Below are 24,283 nucleotides of genomic sequence, written 5' to 3'. Positions count from 1 at the left end.
GGTTGCTCCTCATAGGTCAAATAATCTTTTAGTTAGAGGTCTCATACAGTATTACATGAGAGGGATCCGGGTTGTACTTCTTAAGCATGGACACATGAAACACAGAGTGAATATTCGAGAGGTCTGGTGGTAACGCTAAACGACAAGACACTACTCCAACCCTTTCTAAGATCTCGAAGGGTCCTATATACCGAGGGCTTAATTTTCCTTTCTTGCCAAACCTCATTACCCTTTTAGTTGGTGAGACCTTCAGGAATACGTGATCTCCCACTTGAAACTCTAAATCTCTCCGTCTATTATCAGCATATGACTTCTGTCTACTTTGTGCTGACAACATCCTCTGCCGAATTATATGTATCTTCTCAATGGCGTTCTGCACCAACTCAAGCCCCAAAAGTTTCTTTTCTCCCACCTCTAGCCATCCAATAGGTGACATACATCTCCCTCCATATAATGCCTCAAATGGTGCCATTTGGATGCTAGTTTGGAAACTATTATTGTAGGTAAATTCTACTAAGGGTAGATATTGATCCCACCTAACCCCAAGGTCTATCACACAGGCCCTCAACATATCTTCCAAAGTTTGTATTGTCCATTCAAACTGTCCATCAGTCTGTGGGTGAAAAGCTGTGCTAAAGTCCAACCTAGTGCCCAATGCTTCCTGCAACTTTCCCCAAAACCTACTGGTGAACTGAGCTCTTCTATTCGATACTATGAAATAGGGATACCATGCAGTCATACTATCTCATCCACATAAACTCGAGCGTACTGGGCAACCCCGTAAATAGTCTTAATCGAAAGAAAATGGGCTGACTTCGTTAACCGATCTACTATGATTTAAATCGAGTTGTAGCCCCCACTAGTTTGAGGCAAACCCGTTACAAAGTCTATGGCAATATGCTCCCACTTTCACTCGGGCACTAGTAATGGCTGTAGCAGTCCCGCGGGCCTTTGATGCTCGGCCTTAACTTGCTGACAAACCAGGCACTTGGAGACGAACTCAACTACATCTCTCTTAAGTCCTTCCCACCAATACACCTCCTTCAAATCTTGATACATCTTTGTAGCCCTTGGATGTACCACATAGCCTGCCATGTGAGCTTCCTCCAATATTTCTCTCCTCAACCCGTCACCATCAGGCACATAAAGTCTGGTTCCATACCTCAACACTCCATCGGTGCCTTTGGTAAACATTTTTCCTTTCTTTCCCTGAGGATCCTTTAAGGCCTTAGCCACAAACTCATATTTACCTTGTACTTTTTTAATCTTGTCCATTAAGATAGGCCGCACTCTAAAATGTGCTAGCAATGCATTTGCCTCTGAAACATCCAAATGCACTCTTATGTCTCCCAAGCTATGAATCTCCTTAATCAAGGATCTCCTATCTGTAAAAATATGTGCCAGACTTCCCATCAATTTTTGACTCAAGGCATTCGCCACTACATTTGCCTTACCAGGATGGTAGAGAATAGTGCAATCATAATCCTTTAGCAACTCCATCCATCTACGTTGCTGCAAGTTAAGATCCCTATGCTGGAATATATACTTCAAACTTTTGGGGTCCGTCTATATCTCATAAGTCTCACCATACAAATAATGTCTCCAAATTTTCAAGGCAAACACGATTGCTACCATTTCCAAATCGTGTGCGGGGTAGTTCTACTCATGCCTTTTAAGTTGCCTTGATGCATACGTAATCACCTTCCCATTCTGCATTAATACACACCCTAAACCAACCCGCGATGCATCACAGAATATCGTATAACCCCTTGTGCCTTGCGATAGGCTTAATACTGGAGCTGTGGTGAGACATGCCTTAAACTTATCAAAGCTATCCTCACAAGCATCAGACCACTCAAATTTTGTATCCTTACGTGTCAGCTTAGTCAGAGGGGTGACTATTTTAGAGAAGTCCTTCACAAAACGACGATAATAGCCAGCCAAACCCAAAAAGCTTCTAATCTCCGTAACTGATGTTGGCCTTGGCCACATTTCCACTGCTTCAACTTTATTTGAATCAACTTGTACCCCATCTTTAGATACCACATGCCCAAAAAATACAACACTTTCAAGCTAAAACTCACACTTAGAGAACTTAGCATACAATAGATGTCCTCTCAAAATTTAGAGCACTATCTTAAGATGCTGCTCATGCTCCTCCCTACTCCTCGAGTATAACAAGATATCATCAATAAACACTACTACGAACTTATCCAAATAAGGCTTGAACACTTGATTCATCAAATCCATAAAGGCTGCAGGAGCATTCGTGAGTCCAAATGACATCACCAAGAACTCATAGTGCCCATACCTTGTTTGAAATACGGTCTTTGGTACATCTTTATTTCGGATCCTCAAGTGATGGTACCCAGATCATAAATCTATCTTAGAGAAACATTGTGCTCCTTGTAATTGATCAAATAAATCATCTGTCCTTGGAAGAGGATACTTATTCTTCACTGTCACTTTATTAAGCTGTCGATAGTCAATGCACAGCCTAAGTGACCCATCTTTCTTTTTCACAAATAACACCGGTGCTCCCTATAGGGATACACTAGGACGAATGAAACCTTTATCCAACAAATCTTTTAACTAATCCTTAAACTCTTTAAGCTCTACAGGCGCTATTCTATATGGGGGTATGGATATAGGTTTAGTGTCAGGAATTAAATCTATGCAAAATTTAATCTCCCGCTCGGGAGGTCAACTTGGTAATTTCTTAGGAAATACATCCATGAACTCATTCACCACTGACACTTGGCTTACATTTTCAACCTTCGCCTGAGTATCCCTTACTACAACCAAATAACCTAAACAACCCTGTCGTAATAATCTTCTGGTAGATATAACTGATATCAAATTGGTTGGAGCATTACTCCTATCCCCTTGAATACTAAATGATGGTTCACCAGAGTAATCAAATCTAACCAATTTATGATAGCAATCCACACTAGCATGACAGGGTGATAACCAATCCATCCCCAAGATCACATCAAAGTCTAAGGTGTCTAACACCACTAGATTCATCGAAGTGTCTTTGTCTTTGACTTGCATTACACAGGACTCATATTCCCATTCGATCACAAATACCTCCTTTAAAGGAGTAGACACCACTAATTGTTCCTCTCTCCTAACACGATCTATACTCAACCGAGATGCAAAACATGGAGAGATAAAAGAGTGGGTAGCACCAGGATCAAACAAGACTCGAGCATTCATATTACAAACCGAAAGTATACTTGAGACCACTGCATTAGATGTCTGGGCCTATTGTTGTGTTAAAGCAAACACCTTTGCTTGGCCCCTACCGGTAGAACTCTGACTTTCGGACCTAGATGGGCTACCTTGAAAAGAAGTACCAGCACCTCTACCCCTTGATCCACTAGCCACTCGACCCGATGGAGCAGCAACAAAAGAAGCAAATGAAATTGGTTGGGTAGAACCACGAGTAGAATCTGGTGATTGATGTGCCATCTGACAATCCCTCCTAATATGCCCAGGTTGATCGCACTCAAAACAAGTTCTTGTAGTAAGGAAGCATCGTCCATTATGTCGTCTCCCACAAGTATCACAAAGGTGGGTGACTTGACTACTTCGTCTAGAATCTTGTTGCCTCCTAGAATTGAAAGTTCTCTGTCCCACCCCAACATTAGCACTAAGTGAGTCACTCCCCCTCTGGGGTAATCGTGAGCCCCTTTGTGGACCCTAATGGCTAGAAGATGACACCCCACCGCTAAAATTTCTACGGCCTTGATAACCCTCTGTTTTGGTCCTTTTTGCTCTATCTCTCGCAGCCCTACTCTCACTGGTCCTCATCTTAATGCGTTGAGTACAATCCACTACTGTAGAATAGGTAGTAAAATCTCGGGATGCCACAGCCCTAAATAATGGCTCCACTAGCCCATCCATAAACCTCTGAATCTTCATCTCCTCAATAGAAACGAGATAGGGTGCATAGCGAGCCAGCTGCGTGAACTTGATGTCATAATCGGACACCGTCATACTCGAAGTCTGTACTAAAGTCTCGAACTTTCTAGCTCTAGCATTACGAACACTAAGTGATAGAAATCGATCCAAAAAAGTTGTACTGAACTCACTCCAAGCCAACGGTGCTGCATCCATCGGTCTGCCTCTACACAAAGAGTTATACCACTCCTGCGCCACATCCTCTAATTGGAAGGCAGCTAGCTCAACTGACCGAACACTAGAACATCCTAAAGCTTTACAAATCTTTTCCATCTTATCTAAGAAAACCTAGGGTTTCTCTGATGCATCAAACCCTGAAAATGATGGAGGCTTAAGCTTGAGAAAATTAGGAAGAGAAATATCTAGATTTCCCTTCTCAACCTCATGCTGTTGGCGATCGGCCTGTCCTTGGGAGCTAGAAGATTCTTGTACTGTAGGTCTCCCCTCTTCTACCTTCTGTATATCTTCCATACGGGTCGCCATCATCTCTACAACCCGATTGACTCCTTGTAGGCTTGTCATCAAATCCTCAATGGTAATACCCCCAGCTAGGTGTCTATCTATATCACTTGAGGACTGTCCCTCCTCTCGCCTACTCACAAGAGTATCGGCCCTCACTAGCCTAGTGGCCCTGCCACATCTACCTCGGCCCCTAAGGGTAGATGCCTGTGGCCTATCTGTCAACTCGATAGGAGCATCTTGCTCCCTCATCAGTCTTGAGGCGGCTCGTGTCTTAGGTTGCATTCTTACCTAGATAAGAGCAAACACTCGTTATAAAGCACATTTAGAGTCACACGTAAGGAAAAAAGTTGGTTTCTAAGATGGGAAATCTATGAGGTCACTTGGTTGTAAAATGTGCCGCGGTTCACACCTCACAACTAGAGTTCCCACCTCACAACTAGAGTTCCCACATAAAAACCCGACTCTCCGCTGGACCAACAAAAGGAAGTCCTAGAACCTAAATAAACCTAGAGCTTTGATACCAACATTATCACGATCCAAATTCCAGGCCATGACCGGCTCATGGGCCCAATGGACGTAGTCCACTAAGCCCAAGCAAGCCTGTCAATCTGACATGTTCATCATTCCATCATAAACTGCTAAGTCATATTTCATAACTTAGAATCAAAATAAAATTAAACATTTGCCACCTCATACTAGCATACTAAACAAGTGTATATACATTATCTATAACATGTATCTTAATAATTTACATAAGGTTTGTCTATACACAACAAAAGAATACTCGACTTCCAGCGGAGGGACTCGGACGAATGTACAACTACTGAATGTCGAGACACCTATCAAAAGATGGATACAAGTCTACAAGGACACCTCGTCCTAGTTACCGACTGCCTCGTGATTTGAAAACATGAAGTTGAAAATGGTGAGTATAAACCCAGTGAGTGAACAAGGAAGGGAACAAGCAACAACAAGGGAGAATTTAAAATCATGATGCACTTGTTTCAAAACAATGCAATTTAGTTCCATTCATATTAAAAACCCCTCATCAAGCCCTTAAATGATTAATCATTTGAAAATCGTGAACCCATACATAACGAACCATTTGAAGAATGAAAGCTTCAATGATACGCAAGCAAGTCAAATACGACAACGAATCTTCGCTGCAGCGGAAAGGCATTCTCGCTGCAACGACGTTAAGATTAAGCTATTAGCTGAACGAGGGTTTCTCAACTGGCCGAAGATTTCTCACTAAACCCCTTCATTTTAAACTTAACTCATTTAGTCCTTAATGTTGGAAGTCCATGCTCAGATACGGTAGTAAAGAAGTGAAAAATAGGGTAGCAATTGGACAAGATAGGAGACAAAAAAGAAAGTTTTTCGCTATAGCGAGATTAACCCAAAAACAGAAAGTTTCTTGCTGTAGTGAAATTGTAACCCAGAAATAGAAAGTTTCTTGCTGCAACGAAATTGTAACCCAGAAACAGAAAGTTTCTCGCTGCAGCGAAATTATAATCCAGAAACAAAAAGTTTCTCGCTGCAGCGAGAATGAATTTCGCTGCAGCGAGAAGCTACAGTATCATTGTCGCTGCAGCAAAAATGCATTCTCATTGCAGCGAGTTTTTGGCCAGTCTACCCCTCCAAACTCGAGAGTTTCTCGCTGCAGCGAAAATGATTCTCGCTGCAGCAAGAAACAGGGCACCAATGAAGAATTTGCCTTTCTTCCCAAAGAAAAACCACCCTACTGAAATGTCTAAACCAACATGAAACGCATAACAATTTTTCACAGTTTAACATGTCAAGTTTCACATGCATTACAACCATATACCATTACTCATTAATTTCCTATAACACACATATTTACATATGTATATATGTATACGTATACCCATCATCATCATGCACACTATCACATCATCATCATCATTAGCTCATGCGCACTCCCTACTCGCACATGGCTGGATCATCACCGGGATATGCACACTCCCTACTTGCACATAGCCGAGTCAATATAATTACACAACACTACATTCAAACATATATGTATATCAACATAATGCTACAGCATAGAGATCCATGATAACCACAAGTCATAACATAAAAATTGATTTATCAAAGCCTTGTTCCCAAGGCACTTGTTTTAACAAAAGTTGTATAGAATCATTCAAATACTTTGTACAAAATGGTCATATTCCCAAAACGATTTTGATAAGCAGTCCACTCATCGATTGATTGTAGAGCCTCTAGCTGACTCTAATTTCCTTAATGATCCAATTGGGATGATGGGGCTTCCTTGGAACCTACCATCACATTAACATCACCATTATGTTAATTCACATACTATAAACCCTAAAAGCTATCTCTTAACTAACTTTCAATTATCACTTTAAATGGCTATCTATGTTCACTATCTTAATCACTATAAAATGAATGAACATACTCAACAATAAAACAGCTCATAATCCCAATTACTAGCCATTATTCACAGCTAAAAATTAAGCTTAATTCATCACTTACCCTAGGGCTCATTTGTAGTTGAATTCTCTTCCAATAGCTTCTACACAAATGGGGTAATTCTCTCTTTCTCTCTCTAAAAAGTCCAACTAGTGAGAGAAAATATGAAAATAAGATTTTTCAAGGGTTTTAAGGAGAGAGAGTGGAAGAATACAAGGGTTCTAATCATAAGGGCACAAAGGTATGAAAACTAGAGCTAGAGAGAGAAAATCATGCAAGCTCCATATCAAGCTTCCATGGAGGTTGGAAGCAACGTGAAAGAGAAGAAGGAGGAAGAAGAAGAAGCTACTGGAAAATGGGAGAAGAAGCTGCTAGAAGAAAGATATTTATAGCCAATCTTATCCATTCCACTTAAATTACCAAAATGCCCTTTCACCAATTAACTTACTCTCCTCCAACCCTTTATGAAATCTTTTTACTCCTTTAACACTGGGACAAGGTCCATAATGGTCTAGACATACTCGGGTTCATGAAAACTTAAAATTCTAACCCGAGGTGAAAAATGACCATTTTGCCCCTACCATGAAAATCATCAAAATTTTGGTTTTCTTTCCATTTTACCCATAATTTCACCATCCATTTATGCCTTAGGCCTACTTAGGCCATAATATTGTTTAAAAATCTTACTTTTATGGGCTTACTAAGAAAATGACGAAATTACCCCTGATCAAGGATATCGCGTATACTTCCCTTTACGAGTCTATAAAGGTCAAAGTCTCACAATTATGGACCTTGTCCCAATGTCAAAAGAGTAAAAAGATTGCACAAAGGATTAGAGGAGAACGAGCTAACTTGTTAAGGGCATTTTCGTAATTTAAAGAGAGATTGGATAAGCTTTAACTATAAATATCATTTGTTCCAGTAGCTTTTTCATTTCTCTAGTAGTTTCTTCTTCTTCCTCCTCCCATCTCACGTTGCTTTCATCCTTCATGGAAGCTTGTTTTGAAACCTTCATAACTTCTCTCATGCTAGCTCCAATTGTCATGCTTTTGTGCACCCTTTCATAAAACCTTTTGTGCTCTTTCACTCTCTCACTTTGAAACCCTTAAAAAGTCTTACTTTCATACTTCCTCTCACTAGCTAGGTGTTTAGAAAGAGAAAGAGGGAGCTTCTATAATAGCTTGAAAATTTTTTGGAAGAATTTCAAATTTACAAAGCTACCAAGTTGAATAGTGAATTAAAGTTGATTTTAAGTGTTGAGAATGGCTAGTGGTTAGACTTGTGAATGTTTTGTAGTTGAGGTTGTTCATTCATTTTAGAGTGATTAGGATAGTGAAAATAAATGGCCACTTAATGGCAATTGGAAGCTAGTTTGGAGATAGTTTTTAAAATTTATAGTTATGTGAATTGAGTTAATTGTGATGCTAATGTGATGATAGGTTCCAATGAAGCCCCATCACCCCATTTGGACCATTAGAGGAAATTGGAGTTGAGTAAAGATTCAACGAATACCGATGAGTGAACTTGTATTAAAATGTTTTGGGATTAGGGCATATGTGTTTGACTAAATCCATTAAAATATTTTATTTGTTTTCTCTAAAATATGCATGGGAACAAGCTTTTGAATGAAACATTTTGCGTTGTGGAATGCAATTGTGATGAAGCCATGTGCCCTATGTTATGTTGATATATATGTATATTTTAAATATATATGATATGTATTGATAGTAATATTGTTTGTAATTATAATCGAGTCTGTGCGCGATGTAGGGGAGCACATACCGGTGATGATGGGTATGGGAGTGTGGATGATGATATTACTTATGGGGGATGCACATGGTGGTATTAGCTGTGCACGATGTGGGGAATGCACACGATGACTTCAGCTATGTGCTCGATGTGGGGGTTGCATATGAGCTGGGTGAGACGGTGGTGGTATTGGTGTTTACATATGTAATATATATATATATATATATATATATATATATATATGTTTATGCAATAAAAAGTTCATGAATATGGTATATGGTTGCAATGCATGTGAAATCTTGCATGTTGAACCTTGAAAATTTCTAAGTATTTCAAGTTGATTTTGTCATTGCAGCAAAATGGCCTTTTCTTGAGAGAAAGAAAACTTTTTTTTGGTGTCCTGTCTCTCCCTGCAGTGAGAATGATTCTCACTGCAGCGAAAAACTCTCAGGTTTTTTGGGGTTACACTGGCCTGGTTCTCGCTCCAACGAGATTTATTCTCGCTACAGCGAGAAACATTATGTTTTGCTTGCTACCTTGTATGGTTGTTGCCCTATTTTCCACTTCTTTAGCACCATAGTTGATCATAGACTTCCAACATTAAAGAATTAATTAATTAAGTTTGAAATGAAGGGTTTTAGTGAGAAACCCTAAGCTAGCTAAGAAACCCTCGGCCAGCTGATAAATTGAGCCCAAAGATGCTGCAGTGAGAATGCTTTTCAGCTGCAGCAAGGACCCGTCATTTCACTTGACTTACTTAAATGCTACTAAAGTTTTCACTCCTCATATTCTTTGTTATGTATGGATCATCATCATCAAGTGACTAACCAATTAAGGGTTTAATGAAGGGTTTTAATAAGAATTAAACTAAATTGCATTGTTTTTTAAAATAAGTGCATCATGATTTCTTAAACTTTTCTTATTGTTTTCTTGTTTCCTTTCTTTGTTCACTCATTGGGTTTATACTCATTGTTTTCAACTTTATGTTTTCAGATCAGGAGGTAGTCGGTAACTAGGGCGAGGTGTCCTCATAGATTCTTTTCCTTAGTAGGTACCTCGGCATTCAATAACAGTACTTTCACCCAGGTCTCTCCGCTGGAAGTCGAGTATCCTTTTTGTTGTGTATAGACAAACCTAATGTAAATTATTAAGATATATGTTTTAGATAATATATGTATATTTTGATTGGTAATGCCAGTATGAGATGGCAATGGTTAGCATTATTTTGAATTGGAATTACGAAATATAACTTTAGCAACTTTGATGGAATGATGAGCAGGTCATATAGATAGGCTTGCTTGGGCTTAGTGGGCTATGTCCATTAGGCTCATGTGCCGGTCATAGCCCAGAATTTGGGTCGTGACAATCAGAGTTGCCAATGAAGTCAAAAGTTACTTAAATGCACAATTCAAGTTGAAGGACTTAGGAATGCTGAAATATTTCCTAGGACTTGAAGTTGCAAAACCAATTGAAGGAATATCTATTTGTGAAAGAAAATACGCACTAGACCTCTTAGAAGAGCATGGCTTGCTAGGTACAAAACCAGTGTCCACTCCCATTGACTATAATCATAAGTTGTCCAAGGCTACAAATGAAGAACAACTACAAATCCCATAACTTACAGACAACTCATTGGTAAGCTATTATATCTTACTTTTACTAGACCTGATATCTCATATAGTGTTCAAGTTTTATCTCAATTTACAGATAAACCAGGGCATGAACACTTAATGGCAGCATACAGAGTATTGAAGTATTTAAAATCTACACCTAGACAAGGACTTTTGATGAAAACTGATTCAAAAATGGAGATCACAACATATGCAGATAGGGATTAGGGGGGATGTCCTAACACAAGGAAATCTATCACAGGTTTCAGTATTTTTATTGGAAATTCCTTAGTTAGTTGGAAATCTAAAAAGCAATTTGTAATGGCATGCAGTTCAACAAAGGCTGAGTACCGATCGATAGCACTCAGATGTTGTGAAATTGTGTGGTTAAAGTCATTGCTAACAGATTTTGGTTTTGAACATAAAAGCGCAATAAAGCTATATTGTGACAACTAATCTACCCTCCATATTCCCAAGAATCCCATGTTTCATGAGCAGACAAAACATATGGAGATTGAATGCCATTTCATTCGAGATAAGGTGTTGGAAAGTATAATCGAACCATTGCATATACATACTAATTCACAAATTGTTGACTTATTCACAAAAGCATTACAACTACGACAATTCCATCATTTACTCGGTAAGATGTTTGTTCACGACATTCACATACATTTTAAGGGGGAATGTTAATGATGAAAAAACTGTGAATTACAAGTCCTTAATTGAAGAAAAGACATGTGATATGCATATTGTACAGGCAAAACAAAGAGCACATGACTATCATGTATAAGTAGTAAATTTGCACAGTAATAAATTTGTAGAGCCAAAATTATTGTTACTGATTTTTTGCCTAGGATTTTTCTCTTTCCATTCCAAGGCGTTGAAGGACTTCTAGATGGTTCTGACTAGTCATATAAATGTAACCCTACATTCATTCGATGGTGCTTTGAGAAATAAAGCAATATTTTTTTAGTCATTTCATTCTTGATCAATGTCTAATCTCCCAAAATGACAAAAGAAAGGTAGACTGGTGTGGATATGTTAGGGTTAGAGAAAAAAAAAACATATATTTCTTTAGTTATGTGGGAATTTGGTTATATTGCCAAGGCTTTTGGTTGTCCAAGAGCATTACCTCAGTTTCATCTCCCTAATTCCTTTTGAAGCATACAAATATATATATATAAACGAGTTTGGATATCAAGTATGTAAAACTTGATATTCGTACCTTACTCGAACTCAAGATGAGTAGTAAAATTTCTACTCGAACCCATCCCGAACATAAAACATAAACTCTATTAATTGGTTCGAATATTCATGAGTATCCAGTTATTATATACCCGTTGACATCCTTAGACACATGTGATCGTAATTTCATCTTTGCATAAATTTCATTTCAAAATTTGAACTCTATTATTACACATGATCATGATTCATTAGGGTTATTATATTAGTATTTATATATTTCAAACTAATTGTTCAACCAATGTCTTCATTGGGTCGTATGTGAAATATAAGCCTACGATTTATTGGGCTCACACATAAAAGTGCTTGTTAAAAATTAAATATTAAAGTTGGACTAACAGCGGGGTAATTGCTCACCTAACTACATATATACCTAGAACTCCACCTTCAAGAAAGCATTGCATGTATTTCCTCAAACATGGGCTAAGCATAGCTCTATACTAAAGATGGGAGCTTAAGAAAGCGAAAGCATGAGACCAATATTGTTAAGGTTGAACAATCCATGGGACCTATAGCTTGGTTTGCATTTTGAAGCCTTAGCAATTTGAAAGAAACCCTAATGAGTCTACATTGCCAGCCTCGTTTGTTATTGGCTTCTTCCTAGAGGCCAAGACTAGCAGCAGCAGCAGCTGCTTCCTCTATATATATATATATATATATGTAAACCTTTTAAGAGTGAAATCCCATTCAACTACTTCATTTGTTATGGTTTTAGGTTGAATTATCACTACTTTTTAGAAGCTTTGACAAGATACAGTAGGTCGTCTCCTTTTTTTTTCTTTCTTAGCCCCGTTTATGATAAGTTTGTTATTCAATTGATTTTTAAGTTTTTTTTTTTAAGCTAGTATCAATGATTGTAGGATTTCAAGTTAAATGCTCATCATAATTTGATGGCATCGACCACTAATATTAAGGGTTTGGAGTGCAATTTGATTTAATCAAGAATTAATTTTAGTGGAAAAGTTTAAATAAATTTATTTGTTTACTTTCTCTTACACTTGTTTTCCAATGAATTGTGATGGTCTTGAATTGAGTACAATATAACATGAATTTCTATATCAATCATCTAAGTTTGGAGTAAGAAATAACAAAAAAATATAAAAAAATTTCCAATAAAAAGTAAATTTTTATATTAATTAATAAGCAGAAGGCTTGGAAACACGACTACAATATTATAGCAGAAAAATAATTAACTACATAAAGTAATCTAAAAGTACCCTTTATTACTTCTTTTTTTAGAAAAAAAGCTAAATGCAAACATCTCTAAAATATTCTTACTTGAGATCCTTAAGGGCTAAGGCCTAAAAATAGAAGAATAATACTAAAGAAAACATGCATAAAAAAAGAGTTCTTTTGTTAAATGGGTCCTATGCATAAGATGTTTCTGACAATAGACCTCTTTATAATTTTAACTGTTTTTAACCAAGAGAATTAAAATTTGGACAAAATTACCCTTAATGAAATCGATCCATTTATTTGGCTCTGAGCCTTAATACGAAATCTATTAACGGGTTAAGTGTGTTTAGGTCTGCGCCTCAAACTGACTCATATTCTTTGAGCTTTCCTTTTCAGACTATTCATCTCTAAAGTATTCCTTACCAGAAAGAAAAACGTTTAAGCATTTTGAACATTTTAGAGTAGTTTTTAATGCACGAAGAAAACCTGTGAGCGTTTTGAGCATTTTTAAGTATTTTGGAATGATTTTTGATGTATAAAGAAAAACTTTTGAACATTTTGAGCATTCTTTGTGAAGTAGGCATATTCATTAATTATGTTGTTAAATGAAATATGGTGTATCGTTTGAAGTTATTGATCTTGTTAAATGGAATTCAATAGTTTTGGTGATTTTTGAGAATCACATGACTAGTTTTTAGGCATTAGGTGACTGACTTTGGACATTACGTGACTGACTTTCGGCATTGCCTGACTAGTTTTTTATAAGGCATTGTGTGACTAGTTGATAAGCATTGCATGACTTGTTAGTAAAGCATTCCGTGACTAGTTAGTAAGGCATTGCATGACTTAGGCATTACTTAAAAATCAGTCACGCAATACCTAAAACCAATCACGCAGTGATTAAGTCACGCAATGCCTAAAAATCATTCTTGTAATACTTAAAAATCAATCTAATCAATTTCACCTCTTTAACTTTGAGATTCTATGAATAAACCAATAAACTCAAGAACCTAAAACACATACTTTTTTTTTTTACTAAACCATGAAATTGTGCATTTCATAAAAAATAGGTTACAAAACTCCATAACCTTCCAAAGCAAGACAAAATAAAGCCCTATCAATAGAGCCTTGCTCACTCCCTTTATGCAAAAACAAAATATATTCCCTTTACAAAATATTCCTTGAACAACTTCAATTCAAAATCCCATAAAAAAATCAAAATCTCCAGCAAACATACTTAACAATCATCCCAATCCCAGACACAATAAAACTGCGAACCACCATAAAACCCATCAAACATACTTTAGTTATTTCTTCTCCCTGAGCCCATCATCTAAACCAATCTAATCCAACTCATCAACACAAGCACCTCCATTGCAGCAAATGTTTTGAACTAAGTCATCACCAGAAAGCATCCAATTACTAAATTCATCATGCTACCTGCAATCACCATAGAAGAGCAAAATTGCTATTCATCATCCTTGAAAACCCCAAGATCCACCATCTAAAAAAAATAAAACAAAATAAGAAAGAGCTTGATGTCATCTCTGGATGGTGAGATAGACAATATTTGACCAGAGAGAGAATCGAGATTTAATTTTAAAATTTTAGTTTGGATGGCGGAATAGAGAAAACTGAAATTATTTTAATTTGTCTGAAATTGTTTAAAGGGTATTGTTGTCAACTCATGTTAAAAATTGTATAAAAATAGTTAAAATTATAAAAAAAATGATATTTTTGAATTGAGCTTATGAGGAAGGTTATTTCTCACAATTTCCTCTAAACTCCTGTGTTTGATTGCTTGACAGTAATGGTCGATGAACAGTTCTTCTTATTTTCCTTTTCCCTCTTTTTCTCCACTTTCTTCTTATTCTTTTCCTCCTTTTTTCTCTCTTTCTCCTCCTCATTCCTCTCTTTTTCGACCTCCAAAGAGAGCTACTAAGACTCTGCGAGAGGTGAAGATGTTGGTGTAGGTTTGCTGTTGTTTCTGCTGACCATATTCATGGGCTGTGAAGATGATGCTTGTTGAAATCGATATAAAGGCTGATCATGGTCAAAATGCATGGTTTGGGGCATTGAGGTGGAAGCAAAACAATGACCCAAACTAGGATAAAATATGCTTGGCTTAACATCTTTGCCATGGTGGTGCTGCTGCTAAAGCTTTGGTTGAGACGTGAGATAATAACAAGAGACTTTGGCTTTAATTGTATGTTTATGTATATACATGTATAGGGATTAGTCAACAGGGATTTATATTAATAGTTCTTAGGTTTTATTTAGGGTTTTATGATTGTTCATCTTATTTTAGTGAAGCAGCTGCAAAGGCATTATATGTTTAAAAATGGAAAGCACACATATTTTAATACCCGTTTCATTTTGAATTCGATATCTATCTTTTTCCTTTTTTAATGTAATAAATATTACATTCTCTTTTTCTTTGTTTATACATTTAATGCACTTCTTAATTTTCATGATTTTTTAAAAAATTTTTGTCATAAAAAATCATGCCTAGAAATACTATAAAAAATTAAAATTTTAAAATCAAATATCTTGAAGTCAAAGTTATTTTTTTTATAATTTTTGTAATAAGTGAAACTTGAAAATTTTATTTAAAATGAAGCGAGTGTTAACATAATGTAGAAAGAGAAAATTTTATCCATTTACAAGATGCCACATGTCTTTTGAAATTTATTATAATTAGTAAATTTTTTAAAGACAAATTATGCATCATCATGTGGCTTTTATGACATCATTTAAGTTAAGCATATAATTAATTATAAAATAATTAATTTTTTGACCAATTTAAGATAAATACACATAATTTGATCAATCAAAATTCACTTATGAGTAACCCAACTTATTTTTAAATTAATTACCATAATTTAGAAATAAATAATATAGGTAATAGTACAAGTCCAAGGCTTTGGTGGGGCTAAAAAATATGTGACCCATTACTCGCAATTGGCAGAGGGATCATTTTGGAGACATGTAGTGGAAAATAGAAGCTTTGGAGGGGAAACTACATGATTTAGACTTGGAATGACAGTTGATGGTGACTTCAAAAAATGACAAAAGGTAACTCATAAACTTTCACAATTATGATTATTATATCGTATTGAGGAGCGATCATAGAAATAGAAGTCAAGACCAAGTGGATTACAGACAGTGATAGAAACACAAGATATTTCCATGCCAGAGTCTCGGCCAAAAGAAGATCTAACCTTATGGACGTCTTGAAGATAAATGATAAGTTGGTGGATCATCCTAGCAAAATTAAAAAGGAGGTGGCAAAACACTTCACAAAACTTTTCAGCAACAGGAAAGTTCTAAAACTTGATGATATATAGTGTGACTTTGGAAAGTTAAAGGAAGATTCTGCTCAAGAATTGGAGGCACCTTTCACGGAAAAGATGTTTGGGAGACAATTGGTGATTTTGATGGAAATAAAGCCCCGTGACCTAATGGCTACAATTTTAATTCCTTAAAAGCCAATGGTCCATTGTGAAAACAGTGGTCATGGAATTTCTGGATGATTTTTTCAGAAGAGATTGAAACTTTTGTTACTTTAATTCTTAAGGTGGTCAATCTTGCAACAATCGTTGAGTGTAGACCTATTAGTTTGGTGGGTAGCATTTACAAAACTCTTGCCAACATATTGAAGAAAGTGGTGGGAGATATTATTGGAACTCATCAGTATGGTTTTGTAAAAGAGAGATAATTACTAAATTGTTCTTTGATTGCTAATGAGATGATTGACTATTTGAAGAAGAATGGTGAAAAAGGGTCTTCTGTTAAAGATGGACTTTGAAAAGGCGTACAATTATGTGAACTGAGAGTTCTTAAATTTAATTACGGAGAAGATGAAATTCGGTATGAAATGGTGTGGATGGATTATGGAATGTGCCTCTACTGCAGCTTCAATTTATGTACTCATTAATGACACCCCAATGAAATAAATTAAAATAGAGGTTTTAGTCAAGATTGCCTTCTATCTCTTTTCCTTTTTAATATAGTTGCTAAAGCATTCAGTTGTCTTGTGATGAAAACAGGAATTGAGCAAATTTGCCAAGGCATATCCCAATTGGCAATTAATGGTGGCCTACAATGATCACACCTACATATGCTGATGATATGCTACTGTTTTGCCAGCCTAACATCAATAATTTGATGAAAATGAAGCGTGTATTGAAGTGTTTACAATTGATTTCTAGATTAAAAATTAATTTTTTGAAAAAGCAATTTAATTAGTGTAGATGTTGAATACTCGGGGTTACAGGAATGGTCAAATCAAATGGCTTGCAAGGTGGGGGCGCTACCTACATCTTATCTTGGTCTTTCTTTAAGAGCTAGTGGTACGTACCCTCCTAAGGATATGGAGGTTGGTGGTGGAGAGATTTGAGGTCAAATTAGTCGGATGGAAGTCAAAATTATTATCCATTGGTGGTCGGATTACACTCTTAACATCTGTGCTAAGCAAGTTGTCAATCTTCTTTATGTCAATGTTCAAAATGCCCATAGGAGTTAAAAATAAACTAGATAAAATACAAAGGAGGTTCTTATGGAATGGGGTGGTAAATAAAAATAAAACCCACTATGTGAATTAGCATAATGCATATAATTATAAGGAGTTTGGGCATAGTGGATTTGGAGATTAAAGATCTTCTTTTACTCAATAAATGGTTATGGAAAGGGGTGGAGTTAGTCAATTTTTTTTAGGGGGGCTAAAGGCTAAGAAGAATAAAAATTAAAAATTTTTAAAACTAATATATTGAACTTAACCATTAATAATTAAAAGATTTATAATAGACAATAATTTTATATAACATGTAGATCAAAAGAAACAAAAAAAAAACTTATAATAGTGCTCGAGGAAAATTTTGTTAGACAATGGCAATATCTTTCTTAATATAAACAACTAAATTATCTGTAAAAAATTTATCATCTATTTTATTTTGGAGTCTTGTCTTTCTCAATATAAACGACTAAAAAATTAATCTAGTCAACATTCAATATTCTTATTCTATTATATTTAAGCTTATAATACTAAATATTAAACTATAAAGCATAAAATATAAATAGTTAAATATGATATACATAATTAATAATTTTTTCTTAGACTCAAGATAATTTTCTTTCAATTAAATATAAAACGTAAAGCACATTAAAAATATATACTCAAGATAATTTTTTTATATAATTAGGATTAATAAAAAATAATATATTGGTGAAATTTTAAACAATAACCAATAATAGATGGCACACGTTAAGGCAATTTTACTAACTTACACCCCGAATCTCCAAAAACCCAAGTTCAGTCTCTTGACCACCTTTGCATGGAGGCGGACGTATTTGGTGACCCTCCACCAGATTCTGGGGGAAGATCTCCCTTATCTGTTAATCATGTGGGATCCAAAAGGATTCGATCTGGATTAGAAACTGAAGATCCTAGAAGTCAACCTATGGATACCCTGCCTTAAAACTAAAATGTACTACCTGGTGCTTTACCTTGTTTGTCTTACCATCATGTTCTATTTAATGAAAATCAAGAACATGATACGAATGGGGAAGCCTTTGACGATGAAGAAGAGAAGGCTGAAGTACCTGAGTTTGATGAGGAAGATACTGATCTGAATATTGGTGGCCATATATTCGATTAACACAGGAAGAAAAGCTAATTTGGAAACCTTGGAAAAATACCCTAATAGTTAAACTATTGGGTAGCAACATTAGCTACACCTATCTTTGTACTAGGGTAAAATAGATGTGGGGTTTGGTTGGTGATTTCCAAGCGGTTGATCTCAATAACGAATTCTATTGCTTTCGTTTTGACAAAGAATCTAATTATCTTCATGTGCTAACAGATGGGCCATGGACCATAGCAGATCATTATCTCATTGTTCAAAGATGGTGTCTAGGATTTAGATCAGATGAGGCCTCAGTCGAATCAGTAGTAGCATGGGTTCATTTGCCTGGGATGCCTCTTGAGTACTATGATAGGGAGATATTGGCTCGTATAAGTTATAGGATTGGAAAAACAGTCAAGATTGACCAAACTACTTATTCCCAATCAAAAGGGAAATTTGCTAGACTATGTGTGGCAATTGATTTCAAGAAACTACTTATACCAAAAATCTTCATTGGAGGCAGGTGGCAAAAAATCAAATATGAGGGACTGAAAATGTTAAGCTTTCATTACGGGAAACTTGGGTATAGTGAAGTGCGATGTGTCATGAAGCAGAAAGAAAAAGAGGGATTATCTGAAGAGCAATCGTTGAAACTATCAGAGTCCCATAAAATTGTTCAAAAAGATTACGAAACAACCAAGTTTGGTCCCTAGATGGCTGTGAAGAAGAATAACAGAAAAACTATAATGCAAAAGGCCAAAGCAACCACACAAGCGAAAAAACTACAACCTACTTCCAACTTGGGTTCACGGTTTATTGTGTTGGACAATGAAGATATGGAGCAAGATGAAGATGTGGTGATACCAAAGACTATAGAGAATGCCACTATAATGCCAGAAGTGATTAGAACAAAGAAAAGCATGACTGCAACTTATACAAAAAAGTAACTCAAGGAAAACTTGCAATCTTTCGCAAGTGTGTCGAATAAAGACCCTACATCTTCATCTAAGGTCCAAGGCAAAAAACAAGTCCCTAAAGACCCAAAAATAGCCTTTTATAGTGGTATTATTAGGCCTACCCAATAATCAAATCTAGAGATGGTTGAAAGTGTGGTACAAGGACCCTTATCATCGCCTCAATTACAAATTCAACACTAAAAAATGGCCATGTTCTTGGAAAGTGGCGGAGATAAAAATGAACAAGGTGTTGGAGTTAATGGTGCAACTCGTGAAAAGATAACAAAACCAATGGAACATGATAACCCTATTACTCGAGGAACAGATGATCTCTCTTGCTCCATGGAAATACCAAGTTTTATCATGCCATGGTGAAGAGTAAACAGAGGAGGAAACATATCTCTACCCTCAAACTGGAAGACAATACTTAGTGCGCGAAACCATCAAAAATTGAAAATCTAGTGGTTAGTTTTTTCATGAATTTATACACAAATGATGGGATTCACAAAACTCTTCCGCCAACTCCAAATTGGAGATCGAATATTGAAAAATCATCAACATTGGTCGTGCCTCTTACGAGTGAAGAAATTAAACAAGCTCTTTTTGCAATGAATCCCAACAAAAGTTCGAGATATGATGGGTTTCTTGCAAGCTTTTTTCAGAAAAATTGAAAGACTACTGGTAATGACCTTATTATATTTGCACAAGATGCTTACCTAAAAGGTTCCTTTCCACCATCATTGAACCACACACTTATTACTCATATCCCTAAATTGGAAAGACCAAAAAAAGTGAGCCAATTTCGCCCTATAAGCCTAAATTCAGTTCCATTGAAATTGCTCAGCAAAATTCTTGTAAATCGTTTATGACCAATGCTAACAGAGCTAATTGGAAATACCCAGAACAGCTTTATAATGAGGCGACAAGCTTCTGATAATGTCATTGTAGTGCAAGAGGCCATTCATACAATACGGACTATGAAAAGAAAGAAAGGAGTTTTGGCAATCAAAATCAACCTAGAAAAAGCTTATGATAGAGTCAAGTGGTCATTTCTTCAAGAGGTTTTTATGGAGATAGGCCTTCCCTCAAAATGGATATCATTAATTACACATATTGTCTAGACCCCTACATTTTCTGTCTTATGAAATGGTAAGCAATTGGAAATATTTGTGCCATTGAGAGGCATCAGGCAGGGAGATCTACTATCTCCCTATCTTTTTATATTATGTTTGGAGAAATTGTTATAGTTAATTAATGAAGAAGTTACACTAGGGAATTGGCAACCTCTCTTACTGACAAAAAATGGAACGGCTCTCTCTTACCTATGTTTTGCAAAAAACATTATGTTGTTTGGAACAGCTACTCAGACCCAAGTACAAGTTATGATGTGGGTTATTTAAAAGTTTTGTTCAGCATCAAGACAAAAAGTAAGTCTTGAGAAATCTAGAATACTTGTCTCCTCAAATGTTCACTCATTCAAAGCCAAAGCATTAGGTCGTGTTGCTTGCATTAGCCTCGCAAAAGATTTTGGCAAATATTTAGGGACCCCGATGCTTCATGGTAAGGTTACAAAAGCCACTTACTCTAATTTATGCAGCAAAGTGAGGAGGATGCTTGAACAGTGGAGTAATAAATTCCTTTCAATGGCGAAGAAAGTCTCCTTAGTGCAAGCAATTACTAGTACAATGGCTTCGTACGTTATGCAAACCACATTACTTCCAAACAACATGGCCATGGAAATCGATAAGTTAAATAGGAATTTCATCTGGGGTCAAGTAGGTGGAGAGAGGAAGATCAATGTAATAAACTGAAACACCTTTTGTTTACCTAAAGAACTTGGAGGTTTACGGATTAGAGAGACTAAAAAATTTAATTTGGCTCTACTTACCAAGCTTGGTTGGCAATTGTGGCAAGGAAACGAATCTTTATGGGTTGAAATCTTACAGAAGAAATATCTAAGGAATCACGTGCTTTTTTCAGTCCCAGCTAAATCATCTGATTCCCACATTTGGCATAGCATATTAAAAAGTAAGAAGGTTTTTGCAAGGGATTAGGGAAAGGTAGTAAATAATAGTCTCCATATGAAATTATGGTTGGGCTCTTGGTTACCTTGTGGCCCATCAATTAACTTTGCTACCAAAAACTTGTCCCTAGTTGAAATAAAGTTACCAATAGCATGTTTCTATGATAAATATGGAAACTGGGACTTAGATTCTCTTACAGATTTCTTACCAATGGAGGTTCTTCAGAAGATTGTTTCATATTCCATTAATTCCAGTAATACCGACACTGACAAATGCTTTTGGATTTTGACAAGTAATGAAGAATTCTCTATAAAATTTGCCTATGAAAGTCAATCTGCAACAAATCTTTCTGAGAAGAATAAATAGAGACAAGTATGGCATTAAAAGAATTGTAGGAAGGTCAAAATGTTTATATGGCGTGTTTTGCATGAATCTCTTCCAACAACAGCATGGTTGATGTCAAGGAACCTAGGCACTTCGAGTGTTTGTAGTAGATGAACTAATGATACAAAAAATCTTATACATGCCCTGCAAGATTGCTCTTCATCTAGAGACACATGGTTGGCAATTAAACCAAATTTGACTTTCGGGGATTTTTCTTGTGTTAGACTTGTAGCAATGGATCCAATCAAATATGACTAGCAATGTCCTACATGATTCTCTACCCTGGAATGTTATCTTCATTCATACACTTTGGATGCTCTAGCATTGGAGGAACTTGAGTATATTTGAAACAGACTTTCAATGGCTAGTTAATGCATCACAAAAGGTCTGGCTAAAAGCCAAGGAAGCTTGGGATATTCTAGATTGCTGTGAGCTGAACATGAGTTACGAAATTCCTGCAAGCTGGGTTAAACCAAATTTTTCTTATGTGAAGCTGAATATGGATGGTAGTGCGAAAGGACAACCAAAGAATGCTGTTGCTGGAGGCTTAGTCAAGGATGAAAAGGGAAACTGGTTGTTGGGTTTTGCTTTCAATATAGTTACTTCCTTCTCCCTTGGAGCAGAGCTTTGGGCAATTTTAAAAGGTCTTGAACTATGCTGGGAGAGAGGCTTTAGGAAGGTCTTGGCAAAAACGGATTCTAAACTTTCTATTTAAAGGGCAAACCGATTAGGCTCTCATCTGGAACCATATTCCAATATTGTGGAAACAATACAAGAAATGCTCCAGCAAGATTGGTCTTGCTCAATCATTCACGTATTCCGTGAAGCCAATAGTTGTGCAAACTAAATGGCAACCAACTGTAATAATCTTCCATTAGGACTACATACATTTGAGACTCCTACTTCTAATATGTCTTCTCTATTGTTAGCTAATAAATTAGGCCTATCCTGGCCTAGACTCTTGTAATTTGTTTTGAACTAATTAGATTTCTCCCTTAAAAAAAATAACCAATAATGTAACGTTAGAACTTATATTTGAGAATTACATATACAATAATATTTTAATTTTTAAAAATTAAAATTATTAAAAATAAAATCTACATAACAGAAAAAAAAAAGAAAAAGAAAAACATGATAAGTAGAAGATAAACCTACATAATAGAAAAAAAAAAGAATATGGTTGATGATTCATAGAAATTTAAAAAAGAAAATCTATAGAAACTTAAAACATATGAGCAAATAGAATAGAATTGAAAAAATAATAATAATAATAATATAAAGAGAAAAAATTAAATAAAAACTTTACTTCTTTATAATTTCACAATACAAGGACAAAAAAAAGAAAGGGAAAGATGGGTAGAGAAACGTAAAAAATTTAAAAATTTGAATAAAATTGAATGAGACTTGTAAGGTCATTTTATTATTTTTTAATTATATTAATTATTTAATAAAAAATTATTTTGAGAAGTCATTATGGTTATGGACGTATGAAAATGAAAGAGAGAGATTCTAGAGAGATTTCCTTACTGCCAAGAATGGAATTGAACTTGATGCTTCGCTGCCAGAAGCTATGTTACCCAAAAATACTCAAATGTGTGGAAAAAGATAGTTCTTCCATTATTTTCTATTATCAAAATTTTTTTGCAAGTTTTATTCAATTTTAGTGTAGTAGTTGATGATGGCAAAAGCATATGATTGTGGCATGATGAGTGGATCAAAAGTACCGTTTTTAAATTAGATTATTCAATAATTTTTGCTTTACCATTGAATATGAATGGTAAACTTACTGATTTTAAGTCATGGGTAGAGGAGAGTTCGCAATGGAAAATCGAACTTAAAAGATGATTATTTGAAGGAGAAACATGTCAATGGTCTTCTTTATGGGATAGATTAAAGGATCAGATTTTGGAAAAAAAATTTTACTGATTGTGTGATTTGGAAAAGGATAACGAGTGAATGCTATTCATCAAAATCGTTTTGTAGGATGGTCCTTGAAAGTGAGAGTGAAAAGAGTGAAATTTGGAACACATTTGGGGAGGTACACATTACATAGAGTATAAGTGTTTTCATGGTAATTAATGCTAAGAAAGGTTGCAATAAAGAGTGAACTTGCCAAAAGAAGTCTTGTCAGAGATAACCAGTACATTTGTTTATTGTGTAAACCTGAGCAGGAAACAGTTAATCACCTTTTTCTTTACGAGTCTTGAAAAATTTGAAACTTTTGGTGCCAAGAATAGGGCTACACATGGGTTGGACGCAATGAACCTAAATCCTCTCTACTATCCCGGAATGCGGTGCAACTACAACAAAGAACTTAATAGGCATGGAAACTGGGGCACTTTACCATTGGGATGCATAGTAGGTGTTGGAGTTAGTAAAGCTGCGAGTTGCAGCATAGGCAAAAGGAAAGTGACCTGAAGGGAATGATTTTACTGCTGATTTATTTTATAATCCAATTAATTTGGTAGTTTCGTAAAAGATCACAGAATCAGAGTCAAATGTGTCCTAGCAACCATCATCAAAAAGATAATTGAAATTTAATATAGATGGTGCGGCATCCGGTGATACAAGTTAAAAAAGCATTGGAAGGCTATTGAGGGACAACAATGGTAGGATTAAAGCTATGTTCTTCA

The 24,283-nt window shown here is 35.9% G+C and overlaps 1 protein-coding gene across 1 annotated transcript; it reads left to right on the top strand.

The window, feature by feature from the left end:
• The first annotated feature begins 18,423 nt into the window (after window positions 1-18,423).
• LOC148763236 (uncharacterized) lies at window positions 18,424-18,999 on the top strand. Its single transcript, XM_088805757.1, has one exon. The coding sequence runs from the start codon at window positions 18,424-18,426 to the stop codon at window positions 18,997-18,999; it is 576 nt and encodes a 191-aa protein (XP_088661883.1).
• Window positions 19,000-24,283: the final 5,284 nt, after the last annotated feature.

The sequence above is a fragment of the Theobroma cacao genome, chromosome 4 (genome assembly GCF_053813885.1).
Source record: "Theobroma cacao isolate CCN51 chromosome 4, ASM5381388v1, whole genome shotgun sequence".
Taxonomy (NCBI): Eukaryota; Viridiplantae; Streptophyta; class Magnoliopsida; order Malvales; family Malvaceae; genus Theobroma; species Theobroma cacao.
Note: the sequence above shows the minus strand (reverse complement) of the source record. Positions and strands in the feature narration are given on the sequence as shown.

Bases quoted from the DNA above. Each gene is read 5' to 3' on its own strand.
- LOC148763236 (XM_088805757.1), top strand. From the start codon at position 18,424: ATGTGGGGTTTGGTTGGTGATTTCCAAGCGGTTGATCTCAATAACGAA.